General features: G+C 36.4%; 1 protein-coding gene across 1 annotated transcript in view; it reads left to right on the top strand.

Annotated features, from left to right (window-relative positions):
- LOC115210576 overlaps positions 1-26324 on the top strand; it is a 164068-nt gene that overhangs the window by 60088 nt on the left and 77656 nt on the right. The window contains exon 8 of the mRNA XM_036502420.1: positions 1-125. This exon is cut by the window's left edge and continues 124 nt beyond it. Coding sequence (XP_036358313.1) covers positions 1-125 — 125 coding nt within the window. The remainder of the gene's footprint in view (positions 126-26324) is intronic.

Raw genomic sequence — 26324 nt, 5'->3', positions numbered from 1 at the left:
ATTCATAGACACAGCATTACGGTTCCATTGCACTGGACCTGTAATACATCACTTCACCTGTTCATTATTCTTCCCCAAATGCGAAGATGGACGTATCATTATTCCCTGTGCTGCAAGATGCTATGGTAAGTCATATATACATTTATAAGTTATTCCTCTTTTAGTTCTTTTGGTTCCAGCCTTTAGACTGCTGCGAAGCTTGATTATAGCCATGGGAGCTTGACCATAGCGATACTAGTTTCATATAACTACACTATTTTAGCGAGGCTCATTTTATCGATTTCTGTTCATTGTATTGAGCTACATCACTACAAACTCATATCCCTGAATACATACGTAACACACGTGATAGATATATATTCATCAAATTGCACCTCATAGTTGAGGCTCCGACGAAGTTATAAGTTATAACTATGAGCCCACTGCATCTTATAGCCGAAACGGCTGTAAGCTAATGAATCGGTTTTTCCTTTGTCATCTCATATATATATATATATATATATATAATATATATATATATATATATATATTATATCTGGTTGATCCTCGAAGTGATCATGGGGTGGTTACCTCCCCTGTCAGTATATGTATATATCTGCACTCTTCCTACAGCATTAAGAGTATTTAACTCTTATTTCTAGCAATGTAGGTGCTTCGGCACTCTTAGTCACATTTAGTGACAATTGTACACACACACAAACACACACTGGTGTGAACAGTTCACTGATGAAGTGTTTGTTATATTTTAAGAAATTTTTTGCTACTTGAAGAATGCTTGTTTTAATCTAATGTCGCCTACGACATTATACTTCTCATGGAGATCGAATTTGATATATGTCCCACGGTGAGACGGTGCTGTGTAGGGTCCAGCAAGCGTCTGTTGTGAAATGATGATTACTAATGGAAGCACAAGACCCGAAGCTTTTGGGAGAGGGCTAGTCGATTACATCAGTCTAAGTTCTTGGTTGGTACTTCATGTTATCGACAATTAAAGGATGAAAGATGAAGTTTACCTCGGCGGAATTTGAACTCAGAAAATAAGGAACCAGGCAAAATGCTTAGCAACATTTTGTCCGACGCCTTAACGATTCATCCAGATCACTACCTTGTTAAATAATATTTTCTATTACATGTACAAGCCCTGAAATTTGAGGGAAAGGGTTAGTAGTTTACATCAACAGGTACTTATTTCATCGACCCCGAAAAGATGGAAGCCAAATTCGATCTCAGGAAAATTTGAACCCAGAACGTAAAGACGTGCGAAATATTGCTAAGTAATTTGTCTGCCGTGTTCACAATTCTTCCAGCTTGCCGCTTTGTAAAATAATAATAAATTATAGGGTTTTTATTAATAAAATAGGTTATTTTGAGAAAATTCAACATCGTAGACGATGCAGACAGTTTCTTACGCCTAGGATATGCAAACTTCTAAGTGAAATGCTTAACTTGTTGATGGAGTCACTCTCTCGTATCATTCGCTGATCTACGAAATTGAAATACATTACATAATGACATACTTGACATATTGGGTCTTCACATAAAAGAGTGCATTTCATATTAGCTACTGAGATGTGTCCAAACCGGTCTGCCACCTTTCGCAATATTTGTTCTCTTAGTGAGTAAGGCGGCGAGCTGGCAGAAACGTTAGCACGCCGGGCGAAATGCGTAGCAGTATTTCGTCTGCCGTTACGTTCTGAGTTCAAATTGCGCCGAGGTCGACTTTGTCTTTCATCCTTTCGGGGTCGATTATATAAGTACCAGTTACGCACTGGGGTCGATGTAATCGACTTAATCCGTTTGTCTGTCCTTGTTTGTCCCCTCTGTGTTTAGCCCCTTGTGGGTAGTAACGAAATAGGTATTTCGTCTGCCGTTACGTTCTGAGTTCAAATTCCGCCGAGGTCGACTTTGCCTTTCATCCTTTCGGGTCGATGAATTAAGTACCAGTTACGCACTGGGGTTGATGTAATCGACTTAATCCCTCTGTCTGTCCTTGTTTGTCCCCTCTATGTTTAACCCCCTGTGGGCAATAAAGAAATAATTATTTGTTCTCCTGGTGAGTTATTACATTTCTTACTAAGTAGAGCTGAGCATGTTGATCTCTAGGTGAGATAAAGTATCAAATACCGTGCCCATCATTAATGTGTTGGCTTTGAAATTCATAACTACAGTAAGTCCAGGTGACGGGCTTCATGTGGAGAATACACTTATTGTAGTTTTAAAATGGTCCTAAGTCAGACGTTTGTGTTTTTCTATTTATTAAAACTTCTCCATTTGTTGCACGGTTGTGTATATCGCCCAACGTTACATATTACGTTTTCCGAAAAAGGAAGTCAACATTTAGAAAACGCCATTAAATTTCAGATGAAGGGATGCACCAATGGTCATAGTTAACGTATCGGTTTTTATCAAACAACTTAACCGTTGGATCGATGTGATTGGACATCGTGGCTTTCGTTGGTAGTCAAAAGCTACTGTAATAGCTGTGAACAACGAAGGTACTTAATCTAATTTTAAATCGTCGGACTTAGCAGTTCTCTTAAATGAGCTATTTCTTCAACTTTGTATAGTATCTATCACACAAACAGTGACAGAAGACAGTGTATCATATCGGTAAATCTCTCCAATTGATTTTTGGGCTCCTCACCCACACACACTCGCGTGTAAACACACGTATTCACATACATTAGGTACTTAAACGTATAGTATAAGTTTTCACCCAACACCGTATTTGTTCAGCCACAGGCACACACACACACACACACACACACACACACAACACACACACACACACACACACACATGTACACACACATGTACACACATGCACAGTGATATAGCTAAACAAATACCATTATCATTTTATCAGTCAATCAGCTGAATTTGTATCTGCTCAGTTAGATAACATGATTATATAGTCGACAGTCAGGCTTGGGTATTGATCTCTATCCTCTGTCAAGACTCTCAACGTGATATCGACTCCAACAAGAAGACATAATGGACAAAGTCTCATTAGATATGTTTCAATGATCTGACGTCTTCAATAAAACAACAGAAAATGGACATAATATATATATGCATGTACACACACACACACACACACACACACACACACACACACACACATACGCGCGCGCATATATATGTGTATATGTGTATGAGTGTGTGTGTATATATATATTTGTGTGTGTGTGTATGTATGTATATATGTATATATATATTAATATATAAGCATGCACATAGACAGAGAAGTAGACGTACACGTACAGAAACATACACTGGCGTACTCATTGACATATACACATGCTTCACACAGACACTGAAGTATATATATATATAAATGCACAACAGACTATATATATATATATACATATATATATATATATATATATGTATGTATATATAGTATATATATATATGTATGTATGTTATATCTATATTATATATATATATATATATATATATATACATGCAGTATGTTATATATATATATGCATGTATGTATGTATATGTATATATATATATATGTATGATATATATATATGGATGTATGTATATGTATATATATATATCTATATGCATATATGTATGTATATGTCTTATATATATATATAATATATATATATATATGTATGTATGTATATTATATGTATGTATGTATATGTAATATAGTATGTATATGTATATATATATGTATGTAGTGTATATATATATTAAGTATGTATATGTAATATATATAGATATATATATATATGTGATTTATGTATATGTATGTCTGTATATGTATATACATATATATATTATATATATATATGTATGATAGATATGATGTATGATAGTATTCTATATGTGTATATATATATAAAATATATATATATATATATATATATTATATATATGTAATATATATATATATATATATATAATATATATATATATATATATATATATATATCTATATATATATATAATATTCCAATGAGATACAATATACAACAAGATTGTGTAAATTGAATGTGAGAGCTAATTCCCATTTGCGGTCGGGGTCAGTCACACGGTAGGTTAGGTAACAGTGTGAAATTTCAGATGCTATATCTCTCAGTACAGTCATTCCATTGTTATTTTGTGAAAACAAAAACATTAAAATGAGAAAATATAGTGAGAGCCAGAATGTGCAGTTTGAAACAACTGACATGAATCTATATAAAGAAAAAGCGACGTCACTTTATCTGGAGAATAAAACTTCAAAAGTTTAGAGTTCCGTCTCGAATATGCACCGTATTTGCTGCTGTATAGGATGTCTTTTTATAACTATGTATACAGGGTTGGTCAAAAGTCACATGATTGTAAATTACAACTATTTAATTCCAAGATTAAAACAAAAAAATTATTTTATATGAGACAAATGTTAACTCTTCGGCCCCCACTTCCAACGGTGATTTTAAGTCACAGCATTCAGTTATTAAGCATTCATAATTGGAATGAATAAATAAAATTGAATATTAAGAGTTTATGGAATTTTGATTCACTGTCGGGTGACTTTTGGCCAACCCTGTATATCTAAAAGTTTCCTTGCATCTGATGCGGCGATGGTATGAACTGGAGTCCGAGTGACCTCAGCTTAGGAGCTGGATAAGCGTTAGTCTGCTGGACGCAATACTTGTAGCTAGTAATGGTTTCAAATTTCGGCACCAGGTCAGAAATTTTTGAGGTGAGGGGAAAGTTAATTACACCGAACCCAGTTCTTGACTGGTACTTATTTTATCGATTATAAGAGGGTGAAAGGCAAAGTCGATCTCGGTGGAATTTGAATTTAGAACGTAAAGACGGACGAAATGTCGCTAAGCAGTTTATCCGGTATGCTAACGGTTCTACCAAAGTCGGAATATCACAGACTTACAAAAATTACTTACGGTAGGGTGGGCATCATCGCATTATACCTCCTTTCCCTAGTAATATATAGCTCACACCTGATATGTGTTATACATTATTTAATGACTCTGTTGCCTTTAAGAAACATTTAAAAAATTATCTAAATGAAAACTTCTCCGAGAGAAATGAAAGGAATGCCAAACTTTCGCCCGTCTATCAGCTATTTGCAATGAGTGAAAGACCACATAAGTATGGCGATGGTGTACCACTCTGGCGAGCGATCACGATATCACAAAACATCAGTGCTCAAAACATGAGTTTTACATATTGTATGACAATTCTCTTCACCAAAATATAAACAACTATATAGTTGATCTTAAGGCGGCAAGCTGGCAGAAACGTTAGCACGCCAGGCGAAATGCTTAGGAGTATTTCGTCTGTCTTTATGTTCTGAGTTCAAATTCCGCCGAGGTCGACTTTGCCTTTCATCCTTTCGGGATCGATAAATTAAGTACCAGTTACGCACTGGGTCGATGTAATCGACTTAATCCTATTGTCTGTCCTTGTTTGTCCCCTCTGTGTTTCTGTGTTTAGCCCCTTGTGGGCAATAAAGAAACATATATAGTTAATCTTAAAGAAGATAAAATTCAAATACCGTGCTCATTTATCGTAGCTTATATATATAATAAATTTATGGTTTTCAGTATACTGTCACAATATTTTATTTACATGCAGAGAATCATGCGTTTCCCATTACGAAACCACTTTAAATTATATTTCAATACGTATAAAGTAGGGGAGTATATTATGCGCCTGAAAATACAGTATTTAGTTCTCATATTTTGTATTCATATGTAGATAGAAGAGAAAAGCAACTGCTTTACTCATTGTCTCACAGGCTATAATTTAAATTCATTACCCCCCATCCCAAAGCATTTGCTATGAAGTGATATCATTTCAGAATTAGAGCTTGGATTAGGGCTAAAGTAACAGTTTTTAGATTAGAACAAAGGGCAAAGTTAAGAGAATAGGTTAATATTAAGATCTGAAAATTTCTTCCTAGACACAGTTTCAAGGTTGAAGAATTCCCCCTTTCACGAATAGATTACACGTTTCAGTTCTCAAACACTAGTATCCGCGTACTCGCCGTTATCACATTCTAAGAACGCAAACAAGAAAGAAGATTAATCTTTGTAATTAAAGAGAGTTTACAAAGCTGTCGACATTCTATAAGACCTGAATATGTTTCAGAATGACTTCTTCACTCATCTTTTGTGACCAGTTATTTAAACATCTTCAGTGAAATTATGAACAGACTCCATCATTTTCTTTGTCACATTATCATGCAGTATAACGATCCATTGCTTTTTATAATTTGCCTTCACAGAAATAGAAATTCTGATCTGAATCTTCTTGACCTGCTTTCATCTAGTTTGTCTCCTGCTAAAATGCTTCTCAGTATTATGATACGCATTCTTTAGTTTGCACTCGAGATCTATAATCGTTACAAATAATAAGTCCTTAGAACCATTGCCAACTCTCTGAAATAAGGTCCTGATTTGAATTTACTGCCATTCAAAACACTTCAAAATCAATTTACCATTTAATCTGGCACGAAGAATATTTTCAATCGTTTCAAATTTGGAAAGGAAGAACAAAAGACTCCAAGAATTAAAACAAATACTACTTAATGTAAAATACTCAACAACGTGCCAAAGCAATGGACATTAAAAAAATTACAAAGAACAACAACAAAAAAATACAAAACGAAGCAAAACAAAAACAAAACAATCTCAATACACCAAATGCTCTACGTTACGTAAGAACAATACACAACTTAAAGAATACAGAAAATTACAATATTATCCATAATAACATCACCTTATTGAAGCAAAACCCAAGGATAAGAGATGCATTCCAAATATTCTAAATAATTAAAAACTAAAGTCACACAAAATTCCTTAAGAAATTACTAACCAGCGCCAAATTGTCTTCCAAAAATACAACTGCCGTAATAATCAAGAAGTGTAGTCGCCTCCAACTGCAAAACTTTCATCTACTTTATAGAAGGTACAGCCTATAAATTCAAATCAAGACATATCTTCACTGTAAAAAATTCCTTTATCTGTTCATCAACAAAATTTAATTTATGCTATTAAGTGTATAAGTTGTAATGATGATTACATAGGACAGACAAAACGGTCTTTAAGAACCAGACTCACAATTCATAGGCAACAAATAAGAAATGATAACGTTAGACAGATGCCTCTGAGTAAACATTTAAATATATGTGCAACAAATACCATCCCGAAATTCTTAGTCTTTCAACTTCATCTTTGTTCTAATAAATACGGTTAAGTCAAATACGTTTATTAAAAGACATTAAAACACAATTTAATATTCTATAGCAAAATATCGTACGGACACATAACGGTTCCTAACTAAAATTTAAAACCGTAACGCACTCTTTGGAAGTCTTCAATAAAGTCATTAACAAAAAACATACAAATAAACAAAAAACCCAACAAAAATCAAAAGAAAAAAAGCAAATAAAAAACAAATCAAACCAAAACAAAACAAACACTGGAATTTCCAAAATAAATAGTGATGTCATCAAAAGATTAACAAATAGCTTGCTTTGGACAGAACAGCTAACGAACCACATTTGACGTCAGCATGATAATGCTAAAAATCTGAAAACGTAACACGTGGTTAAGAAATCGTTGAGAGACGGACTGTTATACAAAACATGATAAAACTCTCTACATTCCATTACTTCTGAAAATCAAAAATACTTCTAAAACCGGATAACTTATTGTATATAAATTTTTCATAAAGCAAATTTTCTTAAACTGCATTTCCAACAAACGTTTTATTTTTCTGTCTGTCTTTCTGTATGTATGTATGTCTGTAAAATAAATGTAAATACGTACATATATATATATATATATATATATATATATATATATATATTATATATATATATATATATATATATATATATATATGACCCAATTTGCTGACTTTTCTGCTGGCATGTAAGTCTCGATGAATGGTTGAATGATCAAATCCAAGCTTCTCTGCTAGTTCCTCAACAGTTACGATGGGATTTTGTTCTACCAAGGTTTGCAGGACGCCCTGGTCAAGCTCTACAGATCTTCCAGGACGCGGCTCGTCTTCTACGCAGTAGTTTCCGGCTCTGAATTTCTGAAACCACCGTTGACAATGGTTTACGCTTATTGTCCGATCCCCATATACTGCATGAATATTCCTCACACTTACCGTTGCGTTGTTGCCTTTATTGAACTCAAAGCAAAATATGCTGAATGTAGTCATTTGCCACTTTCATTATATCTTTGAAAAAATAACTGTTAAAATCGAACTGCACTCTTCAAACTTGTACTAAGAATAAGGTAAAATATATATATATATATATATATATATATATATATATATATATATATAATATATATATATATATTAAGGGCATTACTAAACACCCTTAATATAAATAAATATATCTAAAGGGAATAATTAAAAAAATCCCTTATGAGGTTTTTCACGCTGACTACTTGATAAATTATCTTAAAGATTTTAGCGTTAAACTAATACATCTGTTTGTTGCCTACACCACCTGTCTATGTCTTTTGTTTTTTTTTTGTGAATTCTCCCTATATATATATATATATATATATATATATATATATAGATATATATATATATATATATATCTATATATATATATATTATATATATATATATAAGAAAAATAAGAAATAGAAATAAATCAGTTAAGATTTATGTTTATTAATTCCAAAAATAGACATAATCTCTGATGACAGCTGTTTCGACTTTATAATGATTTAATTATTTTTTATTAATTTCTGAAGTTTGAATCGAAACAGCTGTCAGAGATTATGTCTATTTTGGAATTAATAGATATAATTATTAATTGATTTATCTCTATTTTCTTATTTTTCTTAAATAAATATTAAACCTCGATTTATTTAATTACTTTATATTTGAATATTAAATCTAATCAAAATAAATAATAGGTCATAAACCAGTTCTATAGTTAAGAGATGAAGAATTATGTACCTTATTTACATTATTTACATCGACGGATATTTGTCCTCATCTTGTTTGTTGTTAGCACAACGTTTCGGCTGATATACCCTGCAGCCTTCTTCAGGTGTCTGGGGGAAAATAGCTTAGGATTGAGAACCCAGGTTCGAAATTTCCCCAAGACATCTGAAGAAAGCTGCAGGGTATATCAGCCGAAACGTTGTGCTAACAACAAACAAGATGAGGACAAATATCCGTCGAATGTAAATAATGTAAATAAGGTAGGTAATAAACCAGTAAATTCACTTGATATTATTATCCCTTATATATATATATATATATATATGTGTGTGTGTGTGTGTGTGTGTGTGTGTGTGTGTGTGTGTGTGTGTGTGTGTGTGTGGTGTGTGTGTGTGTGTATGTATGTGTGTGTGGGGTGGGGTGTATATATGAGCTTGTGCCTATAGCAGAAAAGTTAAGTCTGCGAGCTGGCAGATTCGTTAGCACGTCGGACAAAATACTTCGCGGCATTTCTGCCGGCTTTACGTTCTGAGTTCAAATTCAACTGAACTCAGCTTTGCTTTTCATCCTTTCGGGATCGAATGTCAAACACTGGGGGTCAATGAAATCAACTATCCCTCACCTCGGAAATTTCCGGCAAAAGTTGGGTCTACAGTAGAAAGGAATATTTACTATTGTTGATTTCAAAATTTGTTACTAAGGCCTGAAATTTCGGAGGATGGGGGTAAGTCGATTACATCGATTCCAGTATTCAACTGCTACTTATTTTATTGCCCACGAAAGGATTAAAGGCAAAGTCGATGTTGGGCGAATTTGGATTTTCAGAACGTAAAGATGATCGAAACGCCGCTAAACATTTTGCGCGGTGTGCTAACGATTCTGCCAGCTCATCGCCTTGATTCTTTTACTCTTTATTCTTTTACTTGTTTTAGTCACTTGACTGTGGCCATGCTGGAGCACCGCCCTTAGTCGAGCAAATCGACTCCAGGACTTATTTTTTGTAAGCCTAGTACTTATTCTATCGGACTCTTTTGCCGAACCGCTAAGTTACGGGGACGTAAACACACCCGCATCGGTTGTCAAGCGATGTTGGGGGGGGGGGACAAACACAGACACACAAAAATATACACATGCACATAATATATATATATATATATATATATATATATATATATATATATATATACATACATATATACATATATACGACGGGCTTCTTTCAGTTTCCGTCTACCAAATCCACTCACAAGGCTTTGGTCGGCCTGAGGTTATAGTAAAAGACACTTGTCCGAGGTGCCACGCAGTGGGACTGAACCCGGAACCGTGTGGTTCGTAAGCAGGCTACTTACCACACAGCCACTCCTACGCCTATAATTATTTACTTAGATTGCTCGACGGCTCTGTACTCAACATTATCTATACTTATCACATATCCATGCGAGTAGAGTCTTCTTTCTTATGCAATACATCTGACTTCTTCGTACACCTAGTTTCCCTCTCATCTCATTTCTTCTTCTTCGTTCACGCACGCTAACATCGACACACCCAATGGAACTTGCTTGCCTCATTTCTTTTCTTCCATCACACATCCTTTGCATTTAATATTCATGTTTCGTTACCAAGCAACGTTATAACTTCGCACGTAAGCTTCATACAATCTGCCTTTCACTCGGACAGAGAATCTTTTATCTTGTAGTAGTAGTAGTATAGTAGTAGTAGTAGTAGTTGTTGTTGTTGTTGTTGTTGTTGTTCTTCTTCTTCTTCTTCTTCTTCTTCTTCTTCTTCTTCTTCTTCTACTACTACTACTATTTCTTCTATTTCTTTTTCTTTTTCTTCTTTTTTCTTCTCCCCTTCCCCTCCCCCATCTTCACCCCTCCCCTCATCTTCTTCCTTCCCCTCTCCTCCTCCTCTCCCTCCCTTCTTCTTCTTCTTCTTCTTCTTCTTCTTCTTCTTCTTCTTCTTCAATCCCAAGCCGTTCCTGGTTGATCGGATTTACGATAAAACAAGCTTTCCATCCAGCTGTGGCCATTCCGCAATTTTTGTTGAACTAAGACACTGACCAATGCACCCTTCTCTTTTTAAGATAGTAAAAACGTGTTTGAAAGAAATATGGCAGCTGTTTTTTGCAGGTCGCACGATTATGCAAAGCAGGCAAAAGCTACACGGTCAAAGTCATCACACTAGGAACCACTAAAAGCATGCAATGAAGCAGAATATAGTAATTGCAGGAAGTTTAGAGACGGGGAAGAAACTGTTTACTGTTATCTTAGCCAAAAGAGAATATATTTACAGGCACGACAGAATTGGATATACATACACCCGACGTTACGACAATAATATGAACTACCAAGAGAAAAGAGTTGCTATTAGCATACATCAGAAAAGGTTTTAGATAATGACAAAGCAACCATGCGATGGATATGCCAAAGCACACACAGAGCAAAGTTAATCGATTAGATATTTTTGTAAAAGGCCATCAGGAAAGAAAGTACTTTGTAATTGATATATCATTCTCAATTGATGATATCTTTAAAAGAAATGGAGAAAATTATACAAATAACAATATGTAGAAATAATGGTAACCCGAACGTGGGAACTAAAAACTGAAATGGTCTCAATAACAATAATAGGTTCTTTGGGAACGATAAAAGGACAACATATTATATGCAGACCCCTACATCACAAAACTTCCAGTATTTACAAATATACACAACATATGAGGTGTTTAGTAACAGACCGTCGTAAGCGTCACAACTTAAAAACCGAGAAAAACGTAGTCAAAGTTTTGCGACTTTCAGAATGCGATATCTCAGCAAGGAATGAATTTAGGAAGTTGGTTTTAGTTTTAAAATGACTGTGAAGACCTCCTCTAATCATTCTACCTATGTAAAATTTATATATTTATGTATCCATCTGAAAGGTGAAACAATGACTGCGTCTTTCTCATTTTGTAGAATATACCAATACTACGAAACGGTGTATCGCATTGCATATTTTAGCCATAATACCTAGAAAAAACATACAGAGACCCCTCATCCCTAAAGTATTGTTTGTGCTTTAATACATCGAAGTAAGTATCTTTAAGAGGTAAGTAAGATAAGATAGTAAGATAATAGCCCATTATCGTTACGATGTTAACAAGGAATATCGGAAAATAAGCGATAACACCTCGAAAAATGATACAGGGACCACACCAAAGTTATTGATTGAGCGTGTGTGCTTACGATGGTGTGTTACTAAACTCTCTGGTCCGAGTTTGAGTGACTGAGCGTCGTGTCAGTAGCGTCGAGGTACAATTTTTTCCAGCCGGATTTTCGACCTTTTTGCAAACCTCACCGGTTCTTTCTCCCAACTCTTTCGTATTCTAGACGTCGAGACAAAGAAAATGATATACTAACCTCGAAAATGGCTGGGGCGGCGCTTACAACACCCTGTTACTAAACGTCTCGTATAAAATAGCCGTATTAGTAATTACTTACATATTAATTTCAACAAAAAATTCCCCAGTTAACTGCATATTGAAACTGCGCTGGGTAATGCACGCGATAAAAATAAGACTGCTGAATAATAATTACAATAATCCTTTCTGCTATAGGCACAAGGGAATTGTTCTAAGAGATTATATCGACCTCGAAAGGATGGAAAGCTAAGGAGACCTCGATGAAATTTGAACCCGAACGGAAGAAATGCCGCTACGCATTTTGACCGGCGTGCTAACGTTTCTGTTAGCAATAATAATAACAATGGCTTCAAATTTTGGCACAAGACCAGCAATTTATGGCGGTGGGGTTAAGTCTATTACATCGACCCAACTGTTCGACTGGTACTTATTTTATCGATCTCGAAAGGGATGAAAGACAAAGTCGACCTCGGCGGAATTTGAACTCAGAACGTAGCGACGGGCGAAATACCTATTTCTTTACTGCCCACAAGGGGCTAAACACAGAGGGAACAAACAAGGACAGACAAACGGATGAAGTCGATTATATCGACCCAGTGCGTAACTGGTACTTATTTAATTGACCCCGAAAGGATGAAAAGCAAAGTCGACCTCGGCGGAATTTGAACTCAGAACGTAGCGGCAGACGAAATACCGCTAAACATTTCGCCCGGCTCGCTAACGTTTCTGCCAGCTCGCCGCCTTGATGAAGACGATGATGGTAATAATAATAATAATAATAATAATAATAATAATAATAATAATAATAAGGATGAAAGGCAATGCTGACCTTGTGTCATTTGAACTTAGGACATAAAGATAGATGAAAGGCTACTAAGCATTTTGTCTGGCATGCTAATAGTTCTGACAGCTTGAATAATAGTATTAATAATGATGATGATAATAATAATAATATTAACAACAACAACAACAACAGCAACAATGGTAGTAGTAGTAGTAGTAGTAGTAGTAGTAGTAGTAGTAGTAGTAATAATGATAATAATAATAATAATAATAATAATAATAATAATAATAAAGCTATTCACAAAAAGTGAGGCTGAACTGGACAGCCTAGTCCAGTCTGTGCGGATTTTTCCCAATGATATTAAGATGGCGTTTGGATTCTCAAAATGTGTTACGATGGTGATGAGATGAGGAAAGCTTGCCAAGACAGAAAGCATATGGTTGCCAAGTTGTGAAATGATGAAGGCAATTCAACCTCCATCCAGCTATAAATACCTGGGAATACTCAAGGCAGATGGAATCAAATACCACGACACGAAGGAAAAGACAGAGAGTACCTGCGGCGAGTGAGAAAAAATATTGACGTCAAATCTGAACGCCAGAAACATAATTTCGGCAATAAACTCGCGCGCAGTCGCAGTAGCTCGTTATGGCGCTGGAATCCTGAAGTGGACAGAGGAGGAGCTAGAAGAGATAGGAAAGAAGTCACAAAAGCTCTTAATGATACATGGAACCCATCATCCACGCGCAGACACTGATCGCCTATACATGAAGATAGCAAATGGAGGAAGGGGACTGATAAGTGTGGAAGACTGCGTGCATATCGAATTCGAGAGCTTAATGAGATACCTAGTCCAAAGTAAGGAAATCTTGCTAGTGACAGTTAGGAACGAGGGAATATTGAGAGCAGAAAATAAAAATGGGAAAACAAAGGAAGAAATACAAAAAGGACATGAAGAAGAATTACGCAAGAAAGGACTTCACAATAAGTTCCTTGTAGCCACAACAGAAGTTGCTGGAAAAAATAGGTGGGATTGGCTGATGAAAGGAACCCTAAAAAAAGAGAGCACTATACTGGCAGCGCAAGTCCAATCGCTGGCCACGAACTGGAGGATCAACAGGCGGAATGAGCTGGTGCTGCATCTACAATAGTGTCGATGAAACCATTGTCTATATCACGAACGAATGCCCTAGACTTTCCCCCAAACCACTACAAGTTGTGGCGACACGACCAAGTAGCGAAAGTGCTGCATTGGAAACTGTGCGAAAAGTTGGGGCTACAGAGAGGCAAGACGTGGTATAAACACAAACTGCAGAGAGTGATAGAGTCGGAAACTAGGAAAATCCTCTGGGATTTCCCTAGCCAAACAATTCAGATGCTAGAGCATAACAGATCAGATCTAGTGACGGTGGACAAGGTGCACCATATATGCTATATAGTTGACGTTGGATGCTCCTTTTCCTCACGAATAATCAATAAGGAAGGCGAAAAGATAGATATGTACGACCCTCTTAAGTACGAAATGGCCCGGCTATGGAAAATGAAGACGGTGAAAATAGTGCCAATTATTGTTGGGTTCTTGGGAACAGTATGAGAAGGCATCAAGAGGAATATAAAGGAAATTGGAATAGAGCGCCCGGTAGAACTGTTACAAAAGGTTTGCCTCTTTGGCACGGCCAGAATAATCAGGAAAGTTTTAGATAGCTGAAAGGAACGAATAGCTTGGTACCGTAGGCTGCAAGTAGTAAGCCCGCTACTCATGCAACACTCCAGGAGCTACAACAAAACCTGTGATAAAAGAAAATAATAATAATAATAATAATAATAATATATATATATATGTTGATTCGCTAGCTTCTGCACGCATTTTTTTCTCTCTCCTTGTTTCTCCCCTTGTTTCTTTTCTGTGTATCTTTCTGTTGAAGAGCGTAGGCTTGAAACGTAAAAGACTTGTTTTATTTATATTCCTGAGCGCCATACTAATACAATTGTTTGGTTGTATTCCACCTGCCTTCGTCTTTTGTTTATTTTCATAAAGCTTCCCGTTATATATATATATATATATATATATATGAAGTACATTTGCCACTTAAATGTGGCTAACCACTAAGGGTGGATGCTACTGTAGCTTGTAGCCCCAGGAGTACATCTTCACCAGCTGGCTATTGACACACTTTCTGAGCCCTATCAGTATTTGAAAAGGGAAGTCATCCTTCCCATCGTCGACCTGACGTGATACGCACGGACCCAAGCTTTTGGCTATTTACCCGTCGTCAGCGCACGACAATCACCGGTCTTCGATGCGAAGGAGTCCCAATGTAAACACATATATCCTTTTTCCAGTGACAAAATGATGGCTTCCCTTTGCAAATACTGATAGGGCACAGGAAGTGTGTCAATAGCCAGCTGGAGAAGATGTTCTCCTGGGGCTACAAGCTACAGTAGCATCCACCCTTAGTGGTTAGCCACATTTAAGTGACAGTATACTTCACATTGTCGTGCAGCTACTGTTTATACCTCTCGTTCGAGATTTATTATATATATATATATATATATATATATATATATATATTGGCCTGCTCGCTTAGCCAGCGGGGTGGCGTTATTTGAAGGCTAAAACCGGTTACATAGCATATAGATAGTTTCTAATTTCTTATAGAGGGGACAAACAAGGACAGACAAAGAGATTAGGTCGATTACATCGACCCCAGTGCGTAACTGGTACTTAATTTATCGACCCTGAAAGGATAAAAGACGAAGTCGACCTCGGCGGAATTTGAACTCAGAACGTAACGGCAGACGAAATATCGCTAAGCATTTAGCCCGGCGTGCTAACGTTTCTGCCAGATCACCGCCTTCAAAAGATAATTTCTGTTTTAACCAAAATGCGCGGGCATGGGTGTGGGGTTAAAAAGCTTGCTTTGCAACCAGGTTGTTTCGGGTTCATACATACTGCGCGGGACCTTGCACAAGTAGCTTCTAATATAGCCCCGGGCCGATTGATGCCTTGTGAGTGAATTTTGTTGACGGAAATTGTGTGGAAGCCTATCGCGTGTGCGTGCGTGTGTGTGCATGTATATATATATATGTATGTGTGTGTCTGTCTTTGTGTTTGTTTATAGCCTCACCACTTGGCAACCGGTGTTGGTTTGTTTACGATTCCTTAACTTTCAGCAAAAGAGCCAGATAGAATAAGTACGAGGCTCTAAAAATAATAATAAAATTAAAATAAAAGATAAGTACTAGGGTCGATTTGTTTGACTAAACCCTTAAAGGCGGTGTCCCAGCATGGCCGCAGTCCAATGACTGACACAAATAAAAAGATAAGATAATGTAACAGATTTCGCAAAGCTATGGTAGAGTTGATTAAATTGACCTCACAAAGGACGTGGGTAAAAACTGCAAGGTATTCACCAATGCTCTACCGAGTCCAAAAAAGAAACCAATAAATAAATATAAAATAACAAACAATATCTCTATACTTCATTTCATTTCATTTCATTTGGGTTTGAGTCCATGCTCAGGCCAAGTCGAAGACTCCACCCTCAGAGTCTGGTGTGGTTGCCAGGTTGTATTCTCTGCTTAAATTTGACATGTGTAGGAGCGAGTTTGAGTCAGTTTGTGCTCGTTGTGTATATCCTGGGAGATGGGGTTCATCTCTAATGGTGCTTAAGTATCTATCCAGTTGCAATTTGAATGATTCCACACTGCATCCTGATATATTTCTGACATGTACCGGAATGGAGTTGAACAGTTGTGCTCCTAACCAACAGACTTGATTCTCGCAGGGTTTTTGCTGCCTGGCCAGCCTTTTTGTTGATTGGTGCAGCTGGCAGCGTCTTCCGTGGCGCAGTGAGTGTGGTAGGTTTTGATACCAAGTTTGGCACCTTCTGCTCTATCATTTTCCAAATGTATATAATTCGGTATCGCTCAAATCTTCTTTCTATTGAGTACATCCTCAAGGTTTTGAGTCTTTGCCAATAGTCCAGGTCCCTCGTTTCTGAGAAGTATGAGGTAAAATTTCTTTGGAGCGATTCTATCTTAGATAGTTGGCCCTTTGTTGTTGGTGACCAACTGAGAACAGTAGTCAATCCTCGGAAGTATCATACTGTTCCAGAGGGTTTTCATTGTTGAGGTATCTCTTGATTTGAAGGTGCGCAAGATCCACCCGCTGTACTTTTTGCAGTAAGACAGACTGAGTCAAGGTGTTCTCTGAATTTTAGGTTGGTTCCCATGTGGATGCCTAAATCTTTCACATACGTTTTTCCATTATTTGTTGTCCTGATGGGTTTCTGTAGTTTGTTGTATTTTTCAGATCTTGATCTGTTCCGTAGCGAATTAGTTCAAACTTCTTATCATTGAACAACATGTTGTTTGTTTCCTGCCATTTATATATGGTGGTCAGGTCCTTTTGTAAGGCCTCTGTATCCACCTCGTCTTTGATTTGTCTCATGACCCTGGTCATCAGCAAAGGATGAGACGTTGCTGGTTGTATCTTCATCTATGTCAGAGATGAGGATGAGAAACAGGATTGGGCCGAGTAGTACTGTACCCTGAGGAACACTGCTGGTCACAGGTGATGGTGTTGAATGGGTTCCATTCACAGTGACTGTTTGAGTTCTATTTGTAAGGAACTCGTGTATCCATGTACCAACTTTTCCTCCTACTCCTAGCTTTCGAAGTTTGTGACCAGGATGCCATGATCTACCTTGTCAAATGCCTTGGCAAAGTCGAGGTAGATAACATCTGTGTTGTATCCATTCTCTAGATTTTCTAGGATTTGGTCATGGTGTGCCAGTAGTTGGGAAAGGCATGATCTACCTAACCTGAATCCATGCTGGTTGCAATTCATCAGATTGTTGGATTCCAGGAACTCAACCAGTTTTCCACGAACTATTCTTTCGAAGACCTTGATAATGTGTGATGTCAGTGAGATTGGTCGGTAGTTCTTTGGTTTTGATTTGCTATTCCCCTTTATGTATTGGAGTTATGTGTGCTTCTTTATATGTATTTGGTATTTTGCCATTCTCCATAGATTCCCTCCATATCATGTAAAGGGGTTTCGACAATTGTGCCTTGCTGCAGTTTTTAAGTATCATGGCATTGAAACCGTCAGGCCCCGCAGCCGAGTGCATGGAGAGCTTGTCTATTGCTCTTGCTATGTCTTCTGGGTTGAAATCAATGTCGGATAGGGTAGGTTTAGTATGGTCGATATCCTTGAAGAATTTTCCTGGGTCATGGATCTTCATGGTTTTAGATGGCTCACTGAAGACACTTTCATACTGTTGACCCAACTTCTGCCATTTCAATAGGTTATTCACTACATCCCCATTTTGTCTCTGGAGAGGTCCTATTGTTGACTTGGTGTTCGAGTATTTCTTTGCAAAACTGTAGAAACATTTTGGATTTTTCTTGATGTTTTCTATGGCTTTCTTTCTTTTTGCATTGTTACGTTCTTCATCATAGTGTTGTTTTAGATTGTCTTCTAATCTGTATATTGGTCAAGGACTTTCTGTAATTCATGTTTTGATGTCAGCTTAGATGTTTTGTTTCTTAGTCTTGACCTTTTGCGCATCAGGATCTTTCGCTCCGTGGTACAGGTTTTTTTGTGGACTTGGTTCTTTAGAGGAACATTTTTTTCACATATTTCTTCGATCTTGTTTAAGAATTTCTTGTGTTATCTGGCCCAGTAAGGTAGAGATCCCAGTCAATGATTTGTAACTGGTTGTTAATAGTTCCCAATTTGCCTGGTGATAATCATACCTGCATAGCTTTGGCATGTCCTTTTGTTTAAGAGTTGTGGCATTGGGCTCATTACCAATGTGTAAATGCCATTTCAATAATATTGTGGTCTGAAAGGATTGTTGGGGTTGAGTGAAGGTCAAATAGCGTGTCCTCGTTGTTGGTGAAAACCAAGTCGATCGTATTATTATTTCTTGTTGCTTCTGTCATCATTTGTTTGAGGTATAATTTCTCTGTGACTTCCAACGTTTGGCTGCCTGTATTTGTTCAGCTTTGTCCCCAGTTTTAGTATGTGTCCATGTGGCAGATGATGTTAGGGAAGTTGAAGTCACCAAGGAGGATAATGTCTGGCATTGGGCTTGCCATGTTTCCCAGAATTTGTTGGAGCTTCGTCAGTGGCTCAGTGAAGGATAAATGGGCTGTTTGGCGGTCTGTACATTATTGTTACAACTGTATAAGTTGGATGATTTTTATGCACAGCAGGTTGCAGTAGGCATTGATCATTGACAAGTTCTATGCATGCATAGGTATCATGGATATACATGATAACGCCCCATGGGATCTGCCTTGTCTATCACATCTGAAGATGTTGAATCTATTGATTGTGATTTCGCTGTTGCGGATGTTTCGTTGAGATGACTTTCAGTAATTCCAATTATTTTGGAGTTGTTTTCTGTTGCTATTCTTCCAAGAAGGGACTTTACACTGTTTTGTTTTCGGATAAAGACCCTGGATATTTGCTGTTATTATGCTTGTTGTACCGGATACATCTGCCCTATTGTTGGCAAGACTGTTGTAGTTGCTGGGACTGTGCTGACTGGATATTCGGTCTGCTGGGCTGTCTGTATTTGTTGTACGTGCCCTGTAAGTCCAGGTGTCAGCCTTTGTATCAATGTTGCCTGGTTTTGCTGAGTCGTCTGTATGGAGTACAGCTGTTGTTGGAATTCAATGGAATTTTTTTCACAAAATAAAATATAAGATAGACAGAGAGTGGCCGCGTGGTAAGTAGCTTGCTTACCAACCACATGGTTCTGGGTTCAGTCCCACTGCGTGACACCTTGAGCAAGTATCTTCTACTATAGCCTCAGGTTGACCAAAGCCTTGTGAATGAATTTGATAGACGGAAACACGCACGCACGCATACACACACACACACACACACACACACATTTCGTTTTTGGATTTGGTTTGCAAGATTCTTTATGAGTTAAATTATAAGACACAAAAAGAAAATGACTCTCCCCAGACACAACAGTATATGTGTGTGTGCGTGTGTGTGTATGTATGTATGTATGTATGTATGTATGTATGTATGTATGTATGTATGTATGTATGTATGTATGTATGTATGTATGTATCTTTGTGCGTCTGTGTTTGTCACCCCAACATCGTTTGACAACTGATGCTGGTGTGCTTATGTACCCGTAGCTAGCGGTTCGGCAAAAGTAACCGACAGAATAAGTACTAGGCTTACAAAGAATAAGTCCTGGGGTAGTGGGGGGGGGGTCGATTTGCTCGCCTAAAGGCGTTGCTCCATCATGGCCACAGTCAAATGACTGAAACTTAGTAAAAGACTAAAAGAGTAAAAAGAGAGAAAAGCAGAAAATTCCTTCTGCTTTCCTCCTAGAAGAATTCAAGAAATAGCAGAGTTGTTTTGTAGTAGTAACCAAGTTAGGGGGAGTAGAAGCGGATGCTGTTGTTGGCAAGGACAAGAACAGAAATATAAGCAAGAAAAAAAAAAAAAAGGTGTTGTTGATGCCTGTGTAATGACGAGACGAGATAGCAACTAATGGTTTGCATGGAATCGGGTCCCTTGGGTTCTGCCGTAAATGTTCAACCTTACTTCTTAACATAGTAGTAGCAGTGGTTGTCGTTTTTGGAGTTAATGTTTCAACTCTTGTTATTGTTGCTAACAATCACAATTTTGTTCCTACATGTTGCTCACGCTGTTGTTGCCGTCGCTTCATTTGATTTTTATTGCTCTGCCTTTTTTTTTTTTGCTTCCAATCCAGGGTTTTTTTTTATCGTTTTTGTCTCGTTGTTGTTATCCGTTTGTATTGTTATGATTGTTGGTTTTGTTATTATCGACGTGTGAACAATTCGTCTTTTTGTGGTTGTTATTGTCGTTGCGGATTTCTTTGGTGTTTCTAATGGAATACTACTAGCGAACAGTGGTCCCGGTGCGCGCACTCGCGTAGTCGCGCATGCTAGTCGTGACTAGTCGATCCTACAACGACTACCCTAGCTAGTAAATAAAATACAAAATAAATAAAATTTTTTTACACAAAATAGATAATTTTTGTTAAAGTAAATAACACACAAAAACACAAAGTAAGGACCGACTAGTCATGACTAGCTAGCGCGGATGCGCGAGTACGCGAGTGCGCGCACCGGGACCACTGTTCTCAAGAAGTACCCCTACATGTTGCTCACGGTGTTGTTACCGCCGTTTCATTTGATTTTTATTGCCCTGTTTTTTTTTTTGTTTTGCTTCCAATCCAGGTTTTTTTTATCGTTGTTGTTGCTGTTGTTATTCGCTTGTATTGTTATAATTGTTGGTTCAATTGTCGATGCGGATTTTCTTTGGTGTTTCTAACGGTACGGCTGTTGTGTCAAATGATGTTTATTTACTAAGGTGCGCAGCGAACTGTTGTTAATGAAAGAAAAAAAAGGGGGCGGCGTACCGTAGAAGCAATCAACAAGTTAAACGACCAATCTAGCAATTCAAACTTTCCAATCAACCAATTGACCAGCTGGACAGCCAGCCATCAGTTTAGAGACAAACATAGGAGGCTGCTGCTGATGTAGAAGGGATAAGCAGATATGGTGGTTGGTATATAGCGGTAGCAGCGATGATAGTGGAGGCGGTGGTGGTGGTGGTGGTGGTGGTGGTGGTGGTTGTGTGGTGGTGATGGTAGTATTGGTGGCGGTGACGGTAGGGAGGTGATGCTGGTGGTTGCCGTGACGGTGGTGTTATGTGAGGGCCAATGGTGGTGAAAGGTTGTTGTGATGACACATCATATATTTGCATATAACTGTATAAATACGAACAGATACATACATACATACACACATACATACATACATACATACATACATACATACATACACATACATACATACATACATACATACATACACATGCATACATATTTATATCTATCTATCTGTGTATACATGCATACACATATACATACATACACACATACATATATACATACATAATTACACATACATAAATGTATATATAAATACATACACACATACACGCATATACATACATGCATACATACATACATACATACAAATCTATCTATCTATCTATCTATCTATCTATCTATCTATCTATCTATCTATCTATCTATCTGTCTGTCTGTCTGTCTCTCTGTCTATCAATCTATCAATCTGTCTGTCTGTCTGTCTGTCTGTCTATCTATCTATCTATCTATCTATCTATCTATCTATCTATCTATCTATCTATCTATCTATGTGTATACATGTGTATGTGTATGTGTATGCAAAGCTGTATGTATGTATATGGTTATGTAGATACACACACACATACACAAACAGAGTGCAACAACATGGACACGTGTCAACGCACTCATATGCTAACACATAGACATACACAAACACATACACATAACATGTACAAATAAACACAATCACATTGGCATACAAATACACACACATATACACTGGCGCTCATGAATACATACACATGTAGAAAGATGAACATATACAAACACATTGATTACAGGGATATACATACACAGACATGAGAAGCCATACATATGTATGGCTGCATACATATTCACCTTTGTTGGTATACTCATGAAAACATACGTTTGCACACCTCTATACACAACCTCTGAGGCACTTGCACACACACACACACACACCACACACACACACACACACACAAACATAAACATACACATAAAGTCAAACACACATACAAACTCAAACATACACAAGCACACACATACATACACACAAGTACAAACACAGATACAAAAGCACAAGCACACACACACAACACACACACACAACACACAAACATAAACACACACATAAAGTCAAACACACATACAAACTCAAACATACACAAGCACACACATACACACACATGTACAAACACACATACTAAAGCACAAGCACACACACACACATCAACACAAACCTGATTACACAAACACACATACACACAAACGTGCATACACACAAGCATACACTCATAATAGAAAGACAACCGCGATTACACACACATGCACGCATGTCCATACTCACACAGACACAGACACACACACACACACACACACACACACACACACAGCGCACACATATACCTACCAGAAAGCTAAACTATAAATAAACCAAGCTACATTTTGCTGTTTTCTGTCATTCGAAATATTTCTGTCCGCAAAAGAAGATAGATGGGAACAACAGCAGGATTTCACAAGATGACCTATTCTTAAGATGGACACATCCATTCATCCCAATATGGATTATTCTCTTCCCTTGTTTCCGTTCCATCAACGACAGTCAAACACTTTCTGCTGATTTACACGGAAAAGGAGGCAAACTTTACCACGGAACAGGGTTGTTGGACCGACCAGGCATGCATTGATAATGTGAAACTGAGTGAGCGTATACACAAATACACACATACACACACATACACCATGCCTACACACACACACACATACACACAGAGTCATACATGGTGTATATAATATATGAAAATATACACACCTGAGGAGCATGGATGTTTTAAGAAAGAGTATTTGTATACATAGACATACATATCCATAAGTATATATTATACATACATATATATATACATACATACAAAGTACTATATAATATATATATATATATATATATCATGGCCGCGGCCTTAGGGCTAAAACATTTTTAAGGATTTAAGGATTTATACCTACAAAGTAATATATATAGATATATATATATATATATATATATATATATATATATATTTATATACACACATACATACATATACATTTATAAATATATGAATACATAAAACAGGTGTATGTAAATAGATACATACATGTGTGCAAATATATGTGTATATAGTATGAGACATGCATTTAAACACACCTGAACTGTATAGATGATATGTGAAAAGAGAGTGTATAGTTACACATAGAAGTAGACAGAAACAAACACACATGCACGCGCACACTCACATACATAGCAGGAGCATATAGACAGAGAGATAGACAAACAGACAGACAAACAGATAGATAGCTTGATAGCGAGCTAGCTAGTTAGATACATGCATACACAAATACAGATACATGTGTATACGTCTATATAACAGGTATATATAAACAGATAGACAAAAAAATTGATTGATAGATAATTACACACAGATATTGACAAACATAGATATATATACTCATTATACACACCTGGATTGTAAAGATGATAATGTCTAAATGGAAAAAATACATATATACTCATAAATATATATATAATTAGATAAATACATACAGACATATTTGAAACACTTGATTCATGTGTACACCTATATATATATATGTTTACAAATTATATATAACATGCATATACATAAATGACAGGAAACAATAATGGAAGCAGAACAACTTCACACACACACTCATATATTTAGCATGCACAGGTAGAGAGATACATACACACATACATTTACACAAGTGCACACACGCACACACACACACACACACACACACACACACACACACACACATATATTCATCTTTAGTAAATATAGAATTTACACAGATTCATGTTATACACACACCTGAAATATACTTATAATGAGTAAAGAGTGTACACACATGCACTGATACAGATATTAGATAAATGTCAATACATAAAACACACATGTCTTATACAAAGCAGCAGTAGCAGTAGTGCACACACACACACAAACACCACACACACACACACACACACATGTATATATATATACATATGTATATAGTTCAAAATTGTTCAAAGAACAAAGGACTGAGACAGGTGAGGAAACAAGATGCTAGGTGCATTAGTTTGATGCTTGCTTGAAATGTCTTGTTAATGTATGTATAATATATTGTGTATATTTACTTAGAGCATATAGTGTGTATACATACTATATGTATATGAAGATAAGTTTACAAAGACACTTATAACATGTGCATACATACTCGCACAAATAGATAAGTTCCACTTCATAAATACACACATTCACACACACACACACGCATTTATATATATATATATATATATATATATATCCACACACACACACATATATATAGAGAGAGAGACAAAGAAAGAAAAATAAATAAATAAAATTGGACACACATACACACAGATATATACAGTACATGAATACATTGATGAAAATTCTTTGACATTGTACAAAGTGTTTGTAGATGATTCACTGTGGAAATCACATGTAATGTGTGTATATATACATATACACATACATATATACACATGCACAGATATCTCTGAAGTAACTTGAAATTGTATAAGATATACAGTGAATATGATAGATATAGGCATATAAATACTTATAGAGTGTATATCATAGACATAACTAAAGAAAAATAGCGTGAATGACATAGACGTCTACTTATAGATATATATATATAACAGATGCCATAATATAATATATATTCCGTATAAGATATATTATAAGTACATTCACAGAACAGTGTTAGACACATACACATCCAAAACGTACACACATTGGAAAATGTAACAAATGTTATATGGGTAACCTACAGAACACATAACTTTTCATATATACATACATACATACAAACATATACACATATATATATTTATATATATGCATACATACACAGATACATAACTGTTATACATACTGCGTGTGTGTGTGTGTATATACATATATATATATACATATATATATATATAGATATATTCATACATACATACATACATATATATATATATATACATGTACGTATGCATGTATCTATAAGTGTGTGTGTGTATATATATACATATATATATATGTATGTATGTATATATATCAACATTAAACCAGTGCAAACTCAAGAAAAATAATATAGATTTACAATATGCACATTAATCTACAATGTGAGCTTGGATGACCAAAACACACATAAATTAAAAAGCACACACATATACACACCACAACAACAACAATAAAATGGACTTATTGTTGTTTTGTGTGTCTCAACTTTTCTTTGGACAAGTTATGAACCATTCTTTAAAGCCATCCCCTGTTATGGGGAATAGATTGACCAGTGACGACACTGGTCAGCCTCCCTTGGTCCCTAAATCAGTCAGTCAGACAATGTCATCAATTCCTTGGTCAGTATTACGGCTGAAGAAATCTATCAGAGATGTTCAACAGAAAACTAAGAATCATGAACAAGATGATGATGACGATGATGA

The sequence above is a fragment of the Octopus sinensis genome, linkage group LG4 (genome assembly GCF_006345805.1).
Source record: "Octopus sinensis linkage group LG4, ASM634580v1, whole genome shotgun sequence".
NCBI classification, from domain to species: Eukaryota; Metazoa; Mollusca; class Cephalopoda; order Octopoda; family Octopodidae; genus Octopus; species Octopus sinensis.
The sequence above is the reverse complement of the archived record's forward strand: the minus strand, read 5'-3'. Positions and strand labels throughout refer to the sequence as shown.